At 38.5% G+C, this 19,452-nt stretch overlaps 1 protein-coding gene across 3 annotated transcripts in view; it reads right to left on the bottom strand.

Annotated features, from left to right (window-relative positions):
- Ate1 (arginyltransferase 1) overlaps window positions 1–16,165 on the bottom strand; it is a 51,052-nt gene extending 34,887 nt beyond the window's left edge. For all 3 annotated transcript variants that reach the window (XM_083134522.1, XM_083134524.1, XM_083134523.1), the window contains exons 1-4: window positions 15,990–16,165; window positions 9,838–9,964; window positions 5,650–5,792; window positions 2,145–2,258 (exon numbers count right to left, since the gene is read on the bottom strand). In XM_083134522.1, coding sequence (XP_082990648.1) covers window positions 2,145–2,258; window positions 5,650–5,792; window positions 9,838–9,964; window positions 15,990–16,086 — 481 coding nt within the window. In that variant the 5' untranslated portion in view covers window positions 16,087–16,165. The remainder of the gene's footprint in view (window positions 1–2,144; window positions 2,259–5,649; window positions 5,793–9,837; window positions 9,965–15,989) is intronic.
- Between the last annotated feature and the right edge of the window lie 3,287 nt (window positions 16,166–19,452).

Genomic DNA, 19,452 nt, shown 5'->3' with positions numbered 1-19,452 from the left:
CCAGTTCTGTAACGTTTCCGAATAAATTTTTAATACACCTATAAAGTTGTAAAGTCAATTTTGGACCACCCTGCATGTGTATAAAGGGTGATTATTTTTCTACAGGACCCTGGAAACTAACATCCATATGTGAATACATAGCTTGATGCTTGATTTATGATAAGCATATACATATTATAGGCACTGAAAATGTCCACCACCGCTGTCCAGGCAGGGTGGAACCAGACGCTGGATATTTGCAATAAACAAATGCTCCACTATTGTGTAACCCAGTGGTTCCCAAAGTGTGCAACACAGCACCCTAGGGCACCATGGCTGGCTTATAGGGGTGCCATGAAATGTACCAATATTTTCACTGAAATGATATGATTGTTCCAAATATGTGTTTATATTTTAACTTGGAGAATTCACACTGAAGAAATACGCAACATGCGACATGCAACACGAAAAATCAATGCAACCTTTCGAACCGAAGAGACACGGCAAGATGCACGTGTTGCGTGTCGCTTACGGGCCTCTCGGACTGTGCCGTTTTCTCAATCCGTGCATCACATTGCTTCAGCTTGTTGTTCGCGCATGCACAGCGAATGCTTCATTCCAATGAGATGTATTTAGACTCTAGAAGGGAGCCCAACCGGCATTATGTTTGAACCTCTAATTTGTTAATATAAAATGTAACAATGTTTTAAGATTTAAACAACGCTCATTTCGCTTTATCAAGTTTTTTGATGCAGTTATCTATCGGCTGTAATTTGCCTTCAACATCGTGAAAAGAGGCCATGTTTTGGCCATTTACCTGACTGCTTTTTTTGAAAAAGTCAGCTTATGGAGGAACTTAAGTCCAAAATATTTTTGTCAACATGGTAAAGTACTCTAGTGCATTGTTTTTCAACCACCGGGCCGCGACCTGATACCGTGCCCTCGTATCAACTATACTGAGCAGCGAAAGGTTCTGCTGAAACTGGTTGACAGCTATCATAATCCAAATATCATATTTGAGTTGTGAGTTTTCGTTTTTTAAGTCCATTTTATGCACAAATAGACTAATCAGAACTGGATCTGAATGGTACCTCCCCGGTTATCCAACCCGGGATCACTTAATTACAAGGAGACGACGTTACCACTTTGCCTTCCATATTTTTATATTTGTCAACATTTCTACACACGTAATCAAACTATTATTACTCTTATGATTATGCTAGAATTTATTTATAAATATTTAATTTCATAGGCACATGTTAATTCATGCATAAAATCTTAAATACTGTAAAGATTTACGAGGAAAATTCTTCGGCTAAGGGCATTGACTTAAAAAAATACCGTGACATGGTTTCACGAAGGTTGAGAACCATTTCTCTAGTGTTTAGGTATTCGCTTTATTCAGGCTGAAAAGTCTAGCGTATACAGTTTGAGGTCAGTGCATATTATTTCTTAGTTTTCTCATGCACAACATGCCTCTCCCAAGTTTCAATAACTTGCACAAATTTTATAACGCAATTTACATGTAACAATGTCTCGTTACGTTATTTTCGGGTGACTAATAAACTGATTATGCCATTATATCGGTACCATCATGCAAACTGAGCAAAGAAACCAGTGTTGCTTGCCGCGTGCATCTTGTCTCTTCGGTGTGAAACACTCGTGTCGCATGTTGCATGTTGCGTGTTTCTTTGGAGTGAATTCTCCCTTAGGTGAGCAACCTAACCACACTTACTGAGCATTGTAAGTGTTAACTTGAAACACAAAGGGTGCCATGAAACGAAAATGTTTCGGAATCCCTGGTGTAATCCATTCTTCTGCAGTAGCCTCACACACTAATCAAAAACTGAAAAGATACCTGTGTCCTAGTAAGAGCGCACTCCACCTTGAACTCCACAGAAGTCAACAATACCGTAGAAAGTACTACAACCTAAAGGAAGAGCAACAATGTGACAGGTCATTATCACAGAGCTACACTGCTACTTGCTGTTACGGACACACATTGCAATTCGTCATCAGCTGACTTTATTTCCTCCCATTCTTAAAGCATAAAGTTTCATATTTGTACGTTTTCAACGAGCCGAGATATTCGCTATTCCAGGGCATTGTAGCAAAAGTATCACCCTGTATATTCTAGTTTAAGGTAGCAAAGACAATTTTCTTACCTATCCTGTCCTTTAACGATGGATCGACAGAGGCCACTTTGGTTTTCTCCAGGTTCCTCTCTGCCCTCAATGCCTTGGATTGAATGTCCGGTATGTCCACAGAGCTTACACCATCTGGAAAATTATAACAGTCCACTTAATTCATGTTCTGAGAAGTGGTGCATGCAGTGATATGATTATACAAGCGAGAACTACGGGTTGAAATTTATTTACCGATGCTTGGACATATGCTGGGTTCAAAAAAACACTGTGCAACACTTTTGCAGAGTCTAATTTTTCTAGAAATTATTCGAAATTTGAAGCTTTCACTTATTTTGCGCCAGTATCGTGATTAGAAGGCAGGTATTCAAATCTTCTTGGATATTTTAAGCTGGTCTTCGTGGCAGAGTAATTAGAACAGCATGGGTGCCAGGTTCGAATCTGAGTGTTCTTTATGAGTGCCCCTTCATCAATTTCATCATATCATCACTCATCCTCATCTTAGTGATAGCCAAAAGTGGCAGAAATGCAAAATAAAAATAAACCAAATCAATTTTAAACAAAACTCTGATAAATTGATGCATATAATTGAAGTGGCATACTTAATCAATATTTATTATTATAATTTCCAAGCTTCTTTATCAGTGGGAATCAGTAAGAATATTGGAATTTGTTTTGAATCTGTTATTTTATATCACTTTTCTACCACTTTTGGCTAATTACAATGATGAGGAGGAGTAATGATTAGATGATTGAGTGATAAGATGAGGTGGGTGAAGGAACAATCACAAACGTGTAGGGACCACGCAGTACGAGCTCTACAGACGACTGTGCTGGATTTAGGAATTTACCATTTTTTTACCCATATAACATGTTTTCTTTCAATAATATATTTAGAAAAACGGGGTTTACCTTTATATTTTGTACTGTATGTGAAGACTTCCTCTTTCTAATTCTTCTTTTACTCTAGCCAATTTATTCAACATTTTCAGTGTTTTGTTCAGTACAGATTATGCTATAGACCTATAGCCAAAAAGGTAATTTACTTTATCAAGTAGAAGAGATTTAAAAAAACGATGAAATTTCAAATTCACCTGGTCCCCATCTAAGCACCAGCGTGATGTGAAGGTTTATAATGGTACCTACATGTTGCTTTATATGTATGGTACTCTCATTGCAAAAATTAAACACATGTTGTTGATACTTTTGGAAAAAAAAATTGTTCTCACAGTAAAGCAACACACCTCATATATACCGAAAACTTACGGTAAACTCAAAAGGTGCAACTATACGTGGACTTCTTTGTTGTCAAATGATCAAAAATTATAATGGTCACGAAGCAACACCGTTCTGTACCGTGGCCATGCAGCCCAAGGCATTATGCTTTGGATGCAGGCTACAGGATGCATGCAGGTTTGAGTGTCCTGGGGGAAGCATAACATCTTTTCTCCTGAGACTTCAGCCAGTGTAGGGACCTGGCTGCCACCCATTGTGAAGAAATCAGGGGAGCTATGAATGACTAGTGTAACCTGGTCACAGAAACATACGACGACGACTGGGGGTTCATCGTCTTGACCACACATCACTTTGCAACTGGTTGGATAATATCCCACCTCAGCAGGTAGGAGTGAGGATGACAGTTGGTAGATACGTCCTGGCCTTCACGGGCTGTTGCATCACAGGTCATTACTTTTGTTGCACCTGCCTCTAATTCACCAATCTGCTGTCAATCAGCACCTATGAAAACATAGGAGGCTCTGTTGACTCGACTACAGTAATAGCAGAAATATGATCTCCCAGGCTGATCCATTAGCACCCCTCCGATTTATTGATTTATTTTACTTTGTTTCTTGTGTCACTTTGGGTTAATTTGCGAAGATGGGATGAGTGATGATATGATGAAATTGATGAATAAACACTCACAAATATCCATGCCCAGGCCAAGATTCGAACCCAGAACCCCTGGCATCGTAGTGGTGCGATGTGCTAACCACTGAACCACAGGGCCTGGCAGCACCCCTCCGAGAAGTGGAAGGACCAATCTTTTGTCATTAAACACGAAAGGAACATTATAAGGCTAATCGGGACTGGACCTACAGTTTAAAGTGGGATCCGAACCACTATGTGCCTCCACCTTGTATCCAACCCGGGACTCATTGATTACAAGGCCTGTTGAATAACAGAAACAAATGCTTTGAAAATTTAGTTCTCCGCCCAGCAAATATATCCATAACCCCATTAGAGTTCACTAATTACTAACGACATACTTCAAGGCTCATGTAGCAATCAAAACATGTATCTTTGAACATTATCTGAGTCACACTATGTTCCAAAAGTCACATAATACGCGATGATGCTGATAGGTCAAAAGTTCACTAACCCAGCATTAGCGAATATATCTGGTGGTCCATTCTTGTACCAGCTCAGCATTTGAAAGGTAAGAGGGAAAAAAACAGGTAAGTCAATGCTTGAAAAACTCCAACAATATGAAATTTTAATTGCAAAACGTTACTGAACATGTAAACGAAAAGGTACAAAAAACTTATGCTTGGATGAATGGAAGTGTCAAATGTATGAAATGAAAGAAAGCATGATGTAAAGTCCTGCACAGCATCCACATAGGAGAAAATGACACTACTACTTTGTTTACGACAGAAAATTGGCTTGCCTGGTTTCCCCCCCCCCCCCCCCGGATCCCTCATTTAACCCTAAAATGGAAGGGCTGGGTCTGTGAGACCCAGGTGGTAATATTTCTTCGAATCTCTGATAAAGTTTTCAACATATTGTACTGTCGCTCTCAGTACCTTCGGTCTACATTCTGTATAGGCTACTAGTTGTATCATCAAGACCGATATTGCATCAGCCATTCTGCTGCACGTGTTGAAACTCTCTCCAGGTCTGGGAGACCCAGCACTTGTTTAAGTTTTTTTTGAGAGTTTTGCGAAATCGATATTGTTCTCAGACCACTTGTTTCGTATGTTTTGTTAGTGGTATTTTGTAAACATTGTGTGCTGTAATCGGTGTTTACGAGATATGTTTTCTCCACAATGGCACGTCACCTGACAAAAGAAGGGATTGTTGAACCTTTGGAGAGTGACTTCCAGTGCAAAAAAAAAGTAACGTAAGGGAACAGGTTGGGTCTCACACACCCAAAATGAAATTTTCGGTTCACAGGTACTAAAAATTTTATTTTATTAAAACACATATTCTAAAACAATATTATGCTCTACATTATACACTTGTAGTACTAAAATTGAAGTAAAGTTTTTTTATAAACTCTGAACCGAATATTTCGCTTTGGGTCTGAGATACTCAACCCATTCGCTAACGTTACTTTTTTCAGCCGTCCATTCTATGTTAAGGGTTAAAAAGGGGAAGGGGGTGAATTATGAATGCATGTATATCATGCAATGATATTTCACTTACAATTCTAGATACTCAATGGCACATCCTGTGATAACAAAAATCCAGCAACAGAAAGTGGTAATAAATATAACAATTAATTTGGGTATTTATAAAAAAATACCTCCAAAATCTTCATCGTGGTCTTGGCACTTGCTGTCCTTAGGTTCGTCACTAGCTTTCGTACTTCCAGTACATAAATACCTATGCATTTTCTTTAAAACTTTCTTCTGAGACTTAGAAATTCTAAAATCAAGAACTTCGCACCTGTAAACAGAAAAAAAAAACATATTATTCTTGAGTAAAGCTTACATGAATATTTGCAATATGAAGCCTAATTTTCACCCAAACAACATTCATGTTAAAGTTTGTTTAGGTCCACTTTACGCTCAGATAGGCTAATTGGGACTGGATCTACTATTTAAAGTGGGATCCAAATCACTACATCTTTCGGAAGGATCTAGAAATCCTCGACAACCAGAGAGATGTGGACGGACCAGTTCTCAGTGCACTGTTGCCTTCAATAATATCTTTGAGAACATGGATACTATACAGTATACAGTAACTTACGTAATACGTGACTTATGTTAATTCGCAGTTACGTAATAACTGTACATAGCTGTCCCATTTATATTTTATTTGAAAAGTGTGATTTCAGCTTGTTTTTAAATTCATTTATATATTTTTCATACTTTTATAGTTTATATCCGAGTAAATACTGCTGCATGATGTTTCATTTATAAAATAAAAGTGTGTAAATAATACAGTAAAACCTCGTTAATCCAGACTAATGGGGGGGGGGATAATTGTTGGTTGATTTGGTGTTTTAAGTCCACTTTATGCACAGTAAGGATGATCGGGACTGGACCTACAGTTTAAAGTGGGATCCGAACCACTATGTGCCTCTACCGGGTACCGAACCCGGGACCCCTTGATTACAAGGCAACAACGCTACCACTGCACCATAGGAGAGGCTCATGGGGGGGGATAAGTTGTCCGGTATAACGAAAGTCCGGATTAACTGAAATAACCTAAAAGAACAGTAGAAAGTGCATTAAACTCAGTTTATATCAACAAAACATGTTTATTATGGTGTATTTAAAGGGCATAGGCCTAAATACACTATACAGTATAGTAAAATGTATAAAGCAATACTGTACATACAATGCAGTATGTACATACGCGATGCCCATATTATGATGATGTGCCCAACGGACCTGGCTCTGCATCACTCGAAACTCGTGCTGTGGAAGTTGGTTTGAAGTAAAGATCCACCAACCCATCTGAAACCCTGGCGTGGGAGCAGTGGCGCTAGTGTCGCTAGTTAATGTTACGGAGAAGCCTGTAGTTCGCATATTTTCCGAGGTTTCAGAAAGCTTGGTGGATCTATAGATGTCGATATTCTGTTGGAACAGTTTTTTTTTTGTCCTTTTGCCTGTACGGATTAAGCAGCTTATAGGGGTCCGGATTAACGAGGTTTTTACTGTATACATACATACACACACATACAATAGTAATAAATATTGCAGTTTCTTACGAACTTACACTTAAGCAATTTACAAATTCGATTTACGCAAAATTCAAGTTACGTAAAGTTTTACAGAACGCATTACTGTAATAAATTAGGCAAAACATGGGAAATACTAAAGTTCGAAAATATAACAGAGCTTTAATGTCCAGAAGCTATTCACACACTTTCCACATATTGCTTCCATGACAATGCATAACAAGTTCCTTTTGTATCATTGCGTATCAGAAGTTTTCGTGTTTGCCTGCTCATCTCACAAACATCTGGCAGTTTTTGAATGAATGAATGATTTAATTTGTTTTTGTCACTTTTGGCTCATTCCAAAGATGATATGATGAAATAGATGAAGGGACAATCACAAACACAAGTCCCATAAAGGATTATACTGGCCATGGATCCAAAACCCAGAGCCTTGCTGGTGTGCTAAATGCAGTCGAGGGTGTACTGTGTGCAAGTGAGTTAAGATATTTGGGTGTCTTGAGATAGGGTCGCCAACACATACGGCAGTTATTGAGTGTATGTGTGTGTATTCATGCTTTTTCTGAGTTACATGTATAATAGTCTAATTTGTATCAATATACAGGGTGTCTGGCTTAAACGTCCAATAAAAGAAAAATTCATTACTTGAGATGTATTTGAGAGATTTCTACAGAGTTTAGTTCTACAAAAAGAGTAACTCAAAATGTTTTTTTCACATACCTAGTATGTTGCAATATGTGCACCGTTTGTGACCCAAATGAGTCGTCAGTAATATTCTAACTTGATTGCTGGACCGCATGTAGTCTGTGCAGTTCCTTTTCGAGTCATACATACGCGACACAGAATTTTAAGTGAGAATTTTGATTCTTAAGTAATATTTAATTTTATGAAATAACGATGCGAAAGTGTAAATTCAACAATGATCTCACAAAAAAATATCCAGCTTTTAAGAAAAGTAGAAATAAAAATGAGTGAGACTGTAAAGTGACTGCTACTTTTCCCTGCTGTTGAAAGAGTGCTAGAATTTTTTTAGGAATTAAAACCATACTTCTTGTCCAAATCTAAACTACCTAAAAATTTTATTTTTTTATTTAGTAAGTGAAGCGAAGGTAACTTGTTATGTTTGCATTCACTTACAGGGATATTTGATTCTAAAATCCAAGAATTGAAAAGGTGTAAAAATCTATGCTTCAAATTATAGACTGGAGGCACATAGTGGTTCGAATCCCACTTTAAACTGCAGATCCAGTCCCGATTAGCCTTTCTGTGCATAAAGTGGACTCAAACCAAAACTCCAACTGAAATTAGATATTGTTACTTACGATTGTCAGGTGTTAAAGAAAGAATAGATTATGCGATTGCTTTATTAAAGGTAAGAGGAAGTTATTGAATAATAACATGTGAGAAGTATCTTTGAGTAAAGTGTTGGTAAGATTGCTTGTATTGATTAAATTATGAGTAATGGTAAATGTGTTGTGATTTTTTTGAGAGGTCCTCTTTTTTATGGCTTTGTCCTCCTTTTTTGATTGATTTAGTTTATTTTACTTCCCGTTTTGTGCCTCTTGGCTAAAATCATGAATAGACATTCACAAACAACCAAGCCCGAGCGGGATTCGAACCTGCGACCCTTGGCTTCGCAGTGCGATGTGCTAACCACTCGGCCACAGGGTCCAGCTCCTCTTTTTTTGAATATATGTATCTGGTCACCCTAATTCCATGTGACCTTCAAAGCAGGGTTGCCAACCATGAAAATGAAATCATTCCCAAGCATCCATAGATGCTAATTTTCAACACGGTCGCAAAAGGATACATGCAAGAAGGAGTACGGGGACTTCTTGTAAACTCTGTATATGGAATAAAAAAGTAAAAAAAAAAAGTAAAGAGCTCCCCTGTGTTTAGCACAATAAGCTAGGAAAGGACATTTTGGTCCTGACAGACACATGTTGATTTTAGTCATGGTAATATGCCAGATGCAGATAACCTAAGTGCATACACACCTACAATTTTAATTTTATTTCAAACACTTCTTTAGTTAAAAGAATATTAGTTAGTTTAGTTAGTAAGTTATTAATTTAGTTATTAATTTTCACACTGCCAGAAAATGTGTGTTTTCTGATATGCTCATCTATGAGTTATTTTTTATGTTCAATTAATTTTAAATTTGTTTTAATAGTAGGAAGGAGGCGATGGACATGCTCACTGACTTGGCTGTGAAGAAAAATTCTCCGTCAGAGTCTGGAGGTGTTTCTCTAGGCAGTAAGATCCGTCGGTTGTCAGACGGTCAGGTTTCCTCCCCAACATCTTCGCCGAGAAGACGGCGTTTAACTAAAACTCCTAGTCCTAATATACACACAGTTATGGAAGACAGTGAGTATACATAGCTGTAGAGAAGTTAAATGACTTTTCTGTCTTGTGGTATTTGTATTATAAGTGTCAAATGTAAACCTTAAAAATTCAATAAAAATTGTAGGGCAGACTGAATAAGGTAAAGGTAAAGTGCTCCCCTGTGCATAGCACCATGCCATGAAGGCATATAGGGGGTGTGGGGGTAACACCCCACACTTTCTTGATCTGGTCATGAGTGGGGGTGATGTGATCAGCATCACGCCCCTGACCGCCTTTACCCCCCAGGGTTTCACAGGTACCCATGTCATTCGACACTGGGTGGGCGCCAGTGCTGCTTCCAACGTTAGAAAAGTTCCCGGATTTGAACCGGCCGGGGATCGAACCCGGGACCTTTAGTATGGTAGTCAAGACGCGTTACCGACTGAGCCATCGCGGAAAAACAGGAAATAACAGTGTTACCTGATCGTATACATGGGGCAACATGTCACATTCATTGTTGGTTTGTAACAGTACTTCCCGCTTCTTCTCCACCCCCTGTCAATGAGACTCTGGTAATCCTCAACGGTCATGGTGTGTGCCCACATGCCTGCAAAGAAATACATTTTATTTCAATATGATTATTCTTCTAGTTTACAGTCATTACAAGCATTTAAATATGTTTTTTTGATGCTGCATTTCGAAAGAACTACATGCTCCGTTTATCGAGCATTTATTTTTAGTTTTATCAATGTTAGAGTTATAGATGTAAAATGATATAGGACACCTGGGGACATACAGCAAGGTGGAAAAATCAGTTCTCCTATACTCTGTCTCCGTTATCTCTGAAGCAAGCAAATGAAAACAAGTTTTTGCGCAAGTAGTGACCTGAGATGGCTCCACCAATGAACAAGTGAGAAGTTGATTGATTAATTGATTTGCTTCGTTTTACTTTGCTTTTTATGCCACTTTTGCAAAGATGGGGATGAATGGACACTGACAAACATCCATGCCCTGGATAGGATTCGAACCTGGGACCCCTAACCACTCCGCCATGGGGGCCGGCGAACATGTGAGAGGGAATGGGATTGTGTGGAGGGGGTAGCGGCAGCAGTTATGTCACCCAAAAAATAAAATCCACTAAAAATAACTCTATTATATTATTTTTCATCTACAAGTGGTTGTGAGGAAAACATAGAGTTACAGTTGTAACAATAGGATAAATGTAAATGATTGTAACAATTGATTGATTTGGTGTTTTAAGTCCACTTTATGCACAGTAGGCTAATTGGGACTGGACATACAGCTTAAAGTGGGATCCGAACCACTACGTGCCTCCACCGGGTATTGAACCTGGGACCCCTTAGTTACAAGGCGACGACGCAAACTTGTAACAATGGTGAACTAGAAAACTACGGAGAAAGAAATACATGTCTACATATATAGAGAATGACCACAATTACTACTGCAGGATCCTTCTTATCATTGTAATACTATTTCAACAGTGATCAAAAAAATAAATAAAACTAATAATATTTTGCTTCTGAGTTGCCAAATATAAGTGTTTCTTATGTTTAATAAAGATTTAAAATTGAGTTTTTTTGTCATATTTTTGTCCAAAATGTTCATTTTATTCTCCAATAGGCTAATCAAGACTGCACTTGTGTACTGTGCATCCCCTGGGAAACTGCATCGTGGATCCATTGGTTAGAAGGTTAGTTTTATGAACTTTATATTTGTAAGCAATAAAGTAGGCTTTAAAAAAACAAAATGTCAGCTGATAAACCAGGAAGGTTATATCACTATAATATTCATGTCAATTCCTGTGTCCTGGGCTCAATACGCAATAGATGCAGATTGCAGTGGTTCGGGTTCCATTTTAAAAACTAGGTCCAGTCCTAATTAACCTATCTGTGCACAAAGTGGACTTAAAACAACAACTCAAACTATCAGCCAAGTATTTGCATACTGTGGCTGCTTACATTATGTTTTAGAGATTTTATGTTTCCATCAATGGAGCGAATTTACAATACAGAGAGTATCTCCAATTTCATTAATATTTGGTATACTAACTAATTTTGGCCTTCTAATCACGAATCTATTGTTAAAATGTGGGGGTCACGTGTGCAAATCGGGAAAAAAGCCGATGTAAGTGGCATATTTTTTTTTCTTTTTAGAGCTGTATCACATTGTTTTAGAAACAAAATTTTAACTAAGCTTGCCTAACCTAACCTTACCGGAAATGGTTTGTGGGGCCATCTGTGAATGGTTTCTGGGGCTACCCGTGCACAATGTAGAATTTCTACACGTGACCCCCACATTTTAACAACAGATTCGTGATTAGAAGGTCAAAATTAGTTAGTATACCAAATATTAACGAAATTTGAGATACTCTCTATATTGTAAATTCTTACCTTAAAATTTTGTGAAAATGTTATATTTCAAAACTGTCTTTTAATTACTGCAGTATATATGCTTTTAAGACAGTACATAACGTCAAATTTCATGTTGAAAAAGGGTTTAGTTAACAATACAGAAATCCACCCAGTTTATCAAAGGGTTGAGGCAAATTGCCATCTACAAGGGTCGTTCAAGGTTGACCGGGACTTTTATTTCTGCAGAGGAAATAGGTAGCAGAAGAAACACCAACCTATGTCAGTTTTTCAAAGTATTCTCCGTGCGCCCCGAGGCACCGTTGCCATCATTCTGGCAGCTCCCGAATTCCTTTGGTGTAGAAAGAACTTGGTTGTTGTCGTAGCCACTGGAGGACATCGCTCCGCAGTGCTTCGTCTGTCGTGAATTTCTTCCCTCCCAGGTGGTCTTTAAGGATTGCAAACAAATGATAATCACTGGGGGCTAAATCCGGACTGTAGGGGGGATGGGGCAGCACATGTCGACCAGAGTTGTTGTTGTCACATTGGCTGTGTGAGGGCGGGCATTGTCATGGAGAAGAATGACATTTCCAGACAACATCCCAGGTCTTTTCTTGCGAATGGACTTTCGTACAGCACCACTAAACAATATGGAGTAATACTGGGCATTAATCGTGCTCCCTTTGTCCAGAAAATCCACATGGTTAATGCCCTTCATGTCCCAGAAGACACTTGCTATGATCTTTCCAGCGGACGGCTGCGTTTTTGCTTTTCTTGGGGGGGGGGGGGGGGAACCTTTATGCCGCCACTCCATGCCGCGTCTTTTGGTCTCTGGGGTTGAATTGTCCAACCATGTTTCATCACACGTGATGATGGATTGCAACAATTCATCACCTTCTGCTCGAAACCGATTCAGAAGCTGTTCACAGACCGTCCTGCATGTCCACTTCTGATCGAATGTCAGCTGGCGGGGAACCCACCTTGCACAGATTTTGCGGAAGCGGAAGTGGTCGTGAATGATTGTCTCAACACTCCCGACACTGATATTCACCTCGGCAGCAATATCCCGCACTGTTACTCGCCGGTTCTCAAGCATCATTTGCTCAACACCTGCGATATTCGCTGGTGTGACTGCAGTCGGGCGAATGTGTCCATGCGCTTCATTTGTCACCAGCTCCCGTCCTTCGCAAAACTGCTCACACCATTCGTACACTCTTGTCCGCGACATCGTTTGTTCACCATACTGTGCTTGCAATCGTCTGAAAATCTCAGCTGGTTTCACTTTCTCCTTCACGAGAAATTTGATTACACACCGCTGCTCCACAGCCACAGACACACTGCTTGCCGCCATGTTCGCTGCAACTGCTGCGCATGCGCGAAATACGTCATGCCGGGTGCTAGTTACTTGCGAAGGAATACATTACGTCACCCGCACGTTTCATCATGATCCGGCTATTCATCGATTTTTTACGTACGAAAATCCCGGTCAACCTTGAACAACCCTTGTATTATCTTTTTGTTTAGTACATTTGCATTACTTTTCCATACCTCTACTAGATTAAAAACCACTGCACTATGTATTAATGATTGTCCTCCCATAATTTTTCTGTTGTGCAAGGCATGTGTTCCTGCCTAAGATTTACTCTGTACAGGAATGTGTAAATTATATTCAATATATTTTTGTTATTTACAAACAACAAAATTTTGCAATTGACATTCAGAAAGAAAAATTAATGTTCTCAATTACAAGGTGGATAAAGGTATTTGGTACTATTATCGTACGAGGGAAACACCTACGAATCATATATTTTGGACTTCTTTACATTGCTAACGTGTTATTTTCGAATGCGGAACATTTCTTAAGGTGAAATAATGCATTTCTAACTAAGATAATGTCTATTTCTTCTATTTACAAGTACTTACTGTTACTTGTTGTTTCGAATCTGTAACAAATTATGGCCGTGATAGTGTACTGGTTTAGGGGGCGTTCTGAGAGTGTTTTGTCGATTTATGCAGTGTTGCAACCTCATTCACCGGAAAATATCTTTCTTGCCCGGATTTGAAATTATGCTAATACATCGCAAACGATTGACGTTAGCCCCACAAACCATTGACGTTAGCCCCAAAAACCATTCACATTAACCCCAAAACCCATTTTCCGTAAGGTTAGGTTAGGTTAAGTTAGGTTAGGCAAGCATAGTTAAAAAAATAATTAAAAATACTCGACACGTCATGGTCTAGTGAAAACATGGCGAGGCTGAAACACTGGCTACAGGGTTGCATCATCTTAACACACGGAACATTGCACTCTCGTGCAGAAAGCAAATGGTGGGAGCAGAAACAGCGTGTCGGACAGAGATTTTCGCAGAAAACAACACGCATTCACATTAAAATGGATCAAATCTACATTCAGGAACACAACGCTAAAGAAAATGATTTCCGTAAGTATTTTCTCCTATAAATTTGAAGGAATCAGTTTCCCTCATACGATAATGTTACCAGGTATTTTTTTTAAAATCTTCTCTACAAATAAAATTACTTTAAATGTTGTCGATCGGCCGAACACCTCTCACTCATTTATTTTGTCACTTTTTATATTTGTACTTACCTATTGTAAATTGTGAAACATTCTTTAAGGTGACATTTTGCTTTTCTGATGTTTTGTTACGAAAATAATGTCAATAACAGTAATTATTGTTCGTCCTTTCCTCGCTTCCTTAAGACACAATATGGCGGGTACGCTTGAGTAGTATCAGTGGGTATACAGTGTTTCCAACTTTCTTAATCGAAAAATGTCCCACGGACCATTCACGCATAGCCCCAAAAACCATTCCCGGATAGCCCCACAAAACATTCACGGTAAGGTTAGGTAAACATAGTTAAAATTTTCATCTTCTTGCAAAACAACCGCGTCGTTGGGAACACTGACAGGAGATTACATCATCATCATCCCGTTCACGTAGACCAAGGAAGGAACAGCAACGGCAATTGAGCGTCGGAGAGATATTTTTCGTGAAAAACACATGATTTACCGATCCAGCAGATTCTACGATGACAGAATATATCTCGACGAAGTATCCAAATGCTAGAAAAACTCATTCCGGTAAGTACTTTCTTGTGTAAAAATGAAGAAATCCGTTATTCGGATTGACAACTTTTACCAAAATTACATATTTAGAAGTAGGATATAACCATTCTATGACACAAATGAATGTATACTTAGAAAACTATGAAAATAGTTTAAATATGCATCATTGCAAAATTGTTTCATACCATACATCTGAAACAATGGCTCGTAACTCATTCCACAGATTTTTACCTAAATCTCCCTGAAGGCGTGGTAAAATATGCATAGCGATGTTTATAATTTCGGCATGAGTTTACAATACCGGACCACTCTCCAATTTCTATAAAATTTCGCCTACTTACTAATTTCGGTGTCCTGATGACATATATGTGATTCATATTTGTCAGTCACTTGTTAAAATTATATATTCACGTGTAGAACTTGTAAAATAACCTTGCGATTTACCATGGTAATTGTCCATACACAGCAATTCGAAACCATCTTTCTTCCGTACTTCGTTAATGCTCTTCCTTTACGCACAACAATCTTGCTGACGTCAGACGAGGAATGCCTACGAGGTTAGGTTAGGTTCCATTAGCATAAATACAAAGAAAAAATATTTTAGCTAAGAGAACTATACCTTGTCTTGCTGTTATATTTTAGCTAAGAGAACTATACCTTGTCTTGCCTGTTGATTTCTTCATGTTGGGAAAATGGCGTTTTCCGTGCAGGTTCTTATGGTAGGGTTACGTTACGTTAAGAAAACACAGTTTATTTAGTTTTTTTCTCGATTTCCATACTTGACTGCCAATTATTACATGCAGATTCGTGATTAGGAGTTCACAATTAGTGAGTAGGCAAAATTTCATAGAAATTGGAGAGTGGTCCGGTATTGTAAACTCGTTCCAAAATTTCCTTATGTTGGGGTTGTGTAACTTCGCAAGACATGGTTTCTAGCACATATTGGTAGTTGATAAAATATAATATCCGTAAAATCTTATGAAATAAAATAATACGGACGTCTCTTCTGTTATTTACGTAAACTAGCAAAACTAGTTTTTAATAGTGACTCCAAATGTAAACAAAATGCCATATTTCTAAGGCCTACTTTACGCAATGTGCGAATGACATCTAGCATGCAAAAAAACAACAATAAAGCATTAATATTCATAGATATAATCATGAAATAATTTTACCGTGACTGTAATTCGTGTTTGTAGATTTACAGTATCCACAACGATAACCTTCGTGCTCTGCATAATATTCCACAATGCTGTAATCTCTTGTTGACATATTTTCGCTCACATGAATGAATACGAAACTATTCTTTGACCACAGATACGCAACAACGTAAAAATGTTTACGCGAAGTGTGCTTTGTGCACAGATTAGAAATAGGCTTTGTGGGTACCTTTTTTGGCCAACACTAGAACAACCTTTCGTCCTGACGTCACCGGGAAAATGTTCTCTTGTGAGGCTAAATGCCTAAGTTGTTAGATTATGCTAGTTACGTTTAGTTGTCTTAGCATAAATAATAAATATACAGTGTATTTATGCTAACAGAATCAAACCTAACAGACCTAACCTAACAACGTAGATATTTTTCATCTGACGTCAGAACGCAAAGTTGCTCTAGTGTCGTGCGATAAAGGAGACTCGTGCTTTGTTCGAGTTTCTCTGTTTGACGTACAGTAGGATGCACACAAATTTTCAGCAAAGAGATTGTGAAATGAAATGATTGCTTGACTTCGTAGTTCGTATTGCGTAAACAAAGTGAAAGAACATGACAATCAGCATTTTGCTACGTATGCACACCCATGATCCAAGTTAACCGACTTGTAGTTGTTAACACTGGCGTAAGCAGGGGTGGAGATGATGGGGTTAGCGTTAGACATTCCCGTCCGATATTGTGAGAAAATCAAAACCTTCAAATAAAAGACGTAAAGAATTGGGGAAAATCAAATTGCGTGCAACTCCTCTCAAAACGACTTAAGATTACCATTCTTAACCCCTTGTAGAACGTAGCCATATAATATTATTCTTTTAATCCCAGCCTCCTCCACAAAAATTTCTGCATACGCTAGTGGTTGTGAAGTTATATTTTCCCAGTAGTTTTGAACATGAATGACTTAAAATTAATGGTTAAAATTTTCTCTTGCTTTCGATTGGTAGTTTTATGTATCATTATGATACATTCGCTTTCGCTTCCGATAATAAGTAATTTGACAATGACATTGACACAATGTGTTTCTACATGAAAATTTTACCTAATACTGTCGCACTCGCATTCGCATATTTCTTTCAAAATGTATTGTGTGTGTTCGGGTTGATATTTGATACAGTGGGCCGCTCAAGGGGGAAGATTGTTATGCATAAGTGTTCGCAGCTAGATTTATTCTGTTTTATATCTGGGAAGGAGGATATAAGCTCTTATATTGTGGGGTTGTAAGGGTAAATTCAGAGAAAATTAGAGGGTTGTTGAGGAAATTTTGGCGGGGTGTTGGCAGCTTGCGCATTCCTTTGATTAGATGGATTTGATTACCTCTGACGTTGCAATGGAACTCTTATTTACTGCAAGTAAAGGAAAGCCGAATCTAAACCAAAAGCATAGTTCTTCTTTAAAAAGAACTTTCACTACACACACGCTTGCGAATTGAATCCGCATTGGATAGCATATAAAAACACTGTTGATCAAACATTAGAATGAACTTCTGCGGTCTTACAAAAATATCCTTGCTATCTTACAGTCTTGGCCTTCGATCAGTTTTAAATTCCTCCACTTTGTCACTGATATATTCAGTTATAGTGCTGGTCCCCAAAGAAACCTCACTTTACTTCAAAGAAAGTTCCGAAAGATCAGTTTTCCCCCTAAGAACAACATGTCAGATCCACGTGGACTGCAATAAATCGTCCCCTGAAACCTTTCCCACCAATAGCGTCCCTCCAAGAAATGACAGCTCTCATCAAGTCCACGTGGACTAAATGAGATGTTGCTAATTCAGTTTCTTTAGAGATTTCTAAACGCGAGGTTGCGGTTCTCTATCTATGCTAGGTTGTGTTATTGTGTTTTGCTATTTTTCTATGCAATATAAAGACCTTGGGAGCAAAACGTCACAGTGAATGATTGGATGTCTAAACACTGCAGGTAAAAGTGACAACAGCGCTTTGCCGAAAAACAGGTGGTGGCTCGAAACCAGATATGGGTCCGGTCGGCTTCCTCTGGGGTTCTGTCAAAGATGCCGAACTGGCGATACGTTCAGGACTTGGGGTATACTAGAGGCGTTTTTGACGAAAACACGAAATGTGAAATAAGGCATTGTAATATTAATATTTCATGTTTCTGAAAGGTGTGAGGTGTATCTTGCTACCCTATTTTGTCACAAAATGGTGCGATATGAACTGCAAAATGTGAAATAGACTCTTAAACACATTTAGAGTTTATTTACCGATGCGACACTTTCTGAAGTGTGAACTATCCTGTGAGTTATGCAATTCACGGAAATTTGATTAATTCTGCTATAAATTTTTGAGAAGCAAAAATTAACTCCTTTATTCAAGACTAAACTTAATACTCTGGTAACTACATAAATGCGCTATTAGAAGGGATGTCTTTATTTTGTGTAGTAAGTGCAGTTTCTAAATCAAATTTAGGATAATATTCACAATTTTAAAACCAAAATGTCATTTTACATACCACTTTTGATACGATTTTTCACCGTTATAACACCGAAATTTTATTTTATTTACCGCTTTTGAACCCGAAATTGACTTTGTTTTTGAACCGAAATTTTGCTTTTTATAGACCTAAAATATGTGCCTCTACCAATTAGGCTACATAAGAAATAACGCCCGCCCGACCCTGTGGCCGAGTGGTTAGCACATCGCGCTGCGACGCCAAGGGTCCCGGGTTCGAATCCCGGTCGGGCTTGGTTGTTTGTGAATGTCCATTCATCAATTTCATCATTTCATCACTCATCCCCATCTTCGCAAATTAGCCAAGAGGCACAAAACGCGAAGTAAAATCCAAAGAAATAATTCCCCACCCTCATGGCCGTATTTAGAGGGAGGGTTAGGGTTCAACCCCCTCGAAACTTCTGGCATGTTGGATTAGTGGAAGTTCAGAAAACAAAATTTGTAACGCATTTTTTTAAAAAAAATATTCGCAGTTTCACAAAAATACAACAGGGAGACAATCCTGTAATGATCGAGCTAGAATTGTCAAACATTTTGAATTCTGAAATTTGAGCGAAACGGGTTTAATTCTCAGAACTTCAGCCCACCCGCGACCCCTTCATTTTCACTTCTGCTGTCCTCTTTCCAGTGCTGTTCCTGGATCAGACTGAAAATTCCCTTCTGATTGTCCCAAAATTCCCGTTCCAACTTTTAAATTTCCTGTTCGATAAGGGTTTAAATCCCCCCTTTATATGATTTCAAACCTAGGATCTCCAGCTTCGTACGTTCACTATCCTTCACCCACCGGTCGATTAAGAGCGTTGAAAAGTGGGATCGAACTGGTCCATAGAACCCCCATCCCCTCGAATTGACATCGTTTACTGCAAGTTACAAAATAGCAGAACGTTTGTTAGTTTTATTGTTAATAACGGAAATAAAGTCCAGTTAGTATTCGAACAGAAAAACCAAAGAAAAACGGCGTTAGATC

Source organism: Lepisma saccharinum, chromosome 13 (assembly GCF_977018435.1).
Source record: "Lepisma saccharinum chromosome 13, izLepSacc3.1, whole genome shotgun sequence".
Taxonomy (NCBI): Eukaryota; Metazoa; Arthropoda; class Insecta; order Zygentoma; family Lepismatidae; genus Lepisma; species Lepisma saccharinum.
The sequence above is the reverse complement of the archived record's forward strand: the minus strand, read 5'-3'. Positions and strand labels throughout refer to the sequence as shown.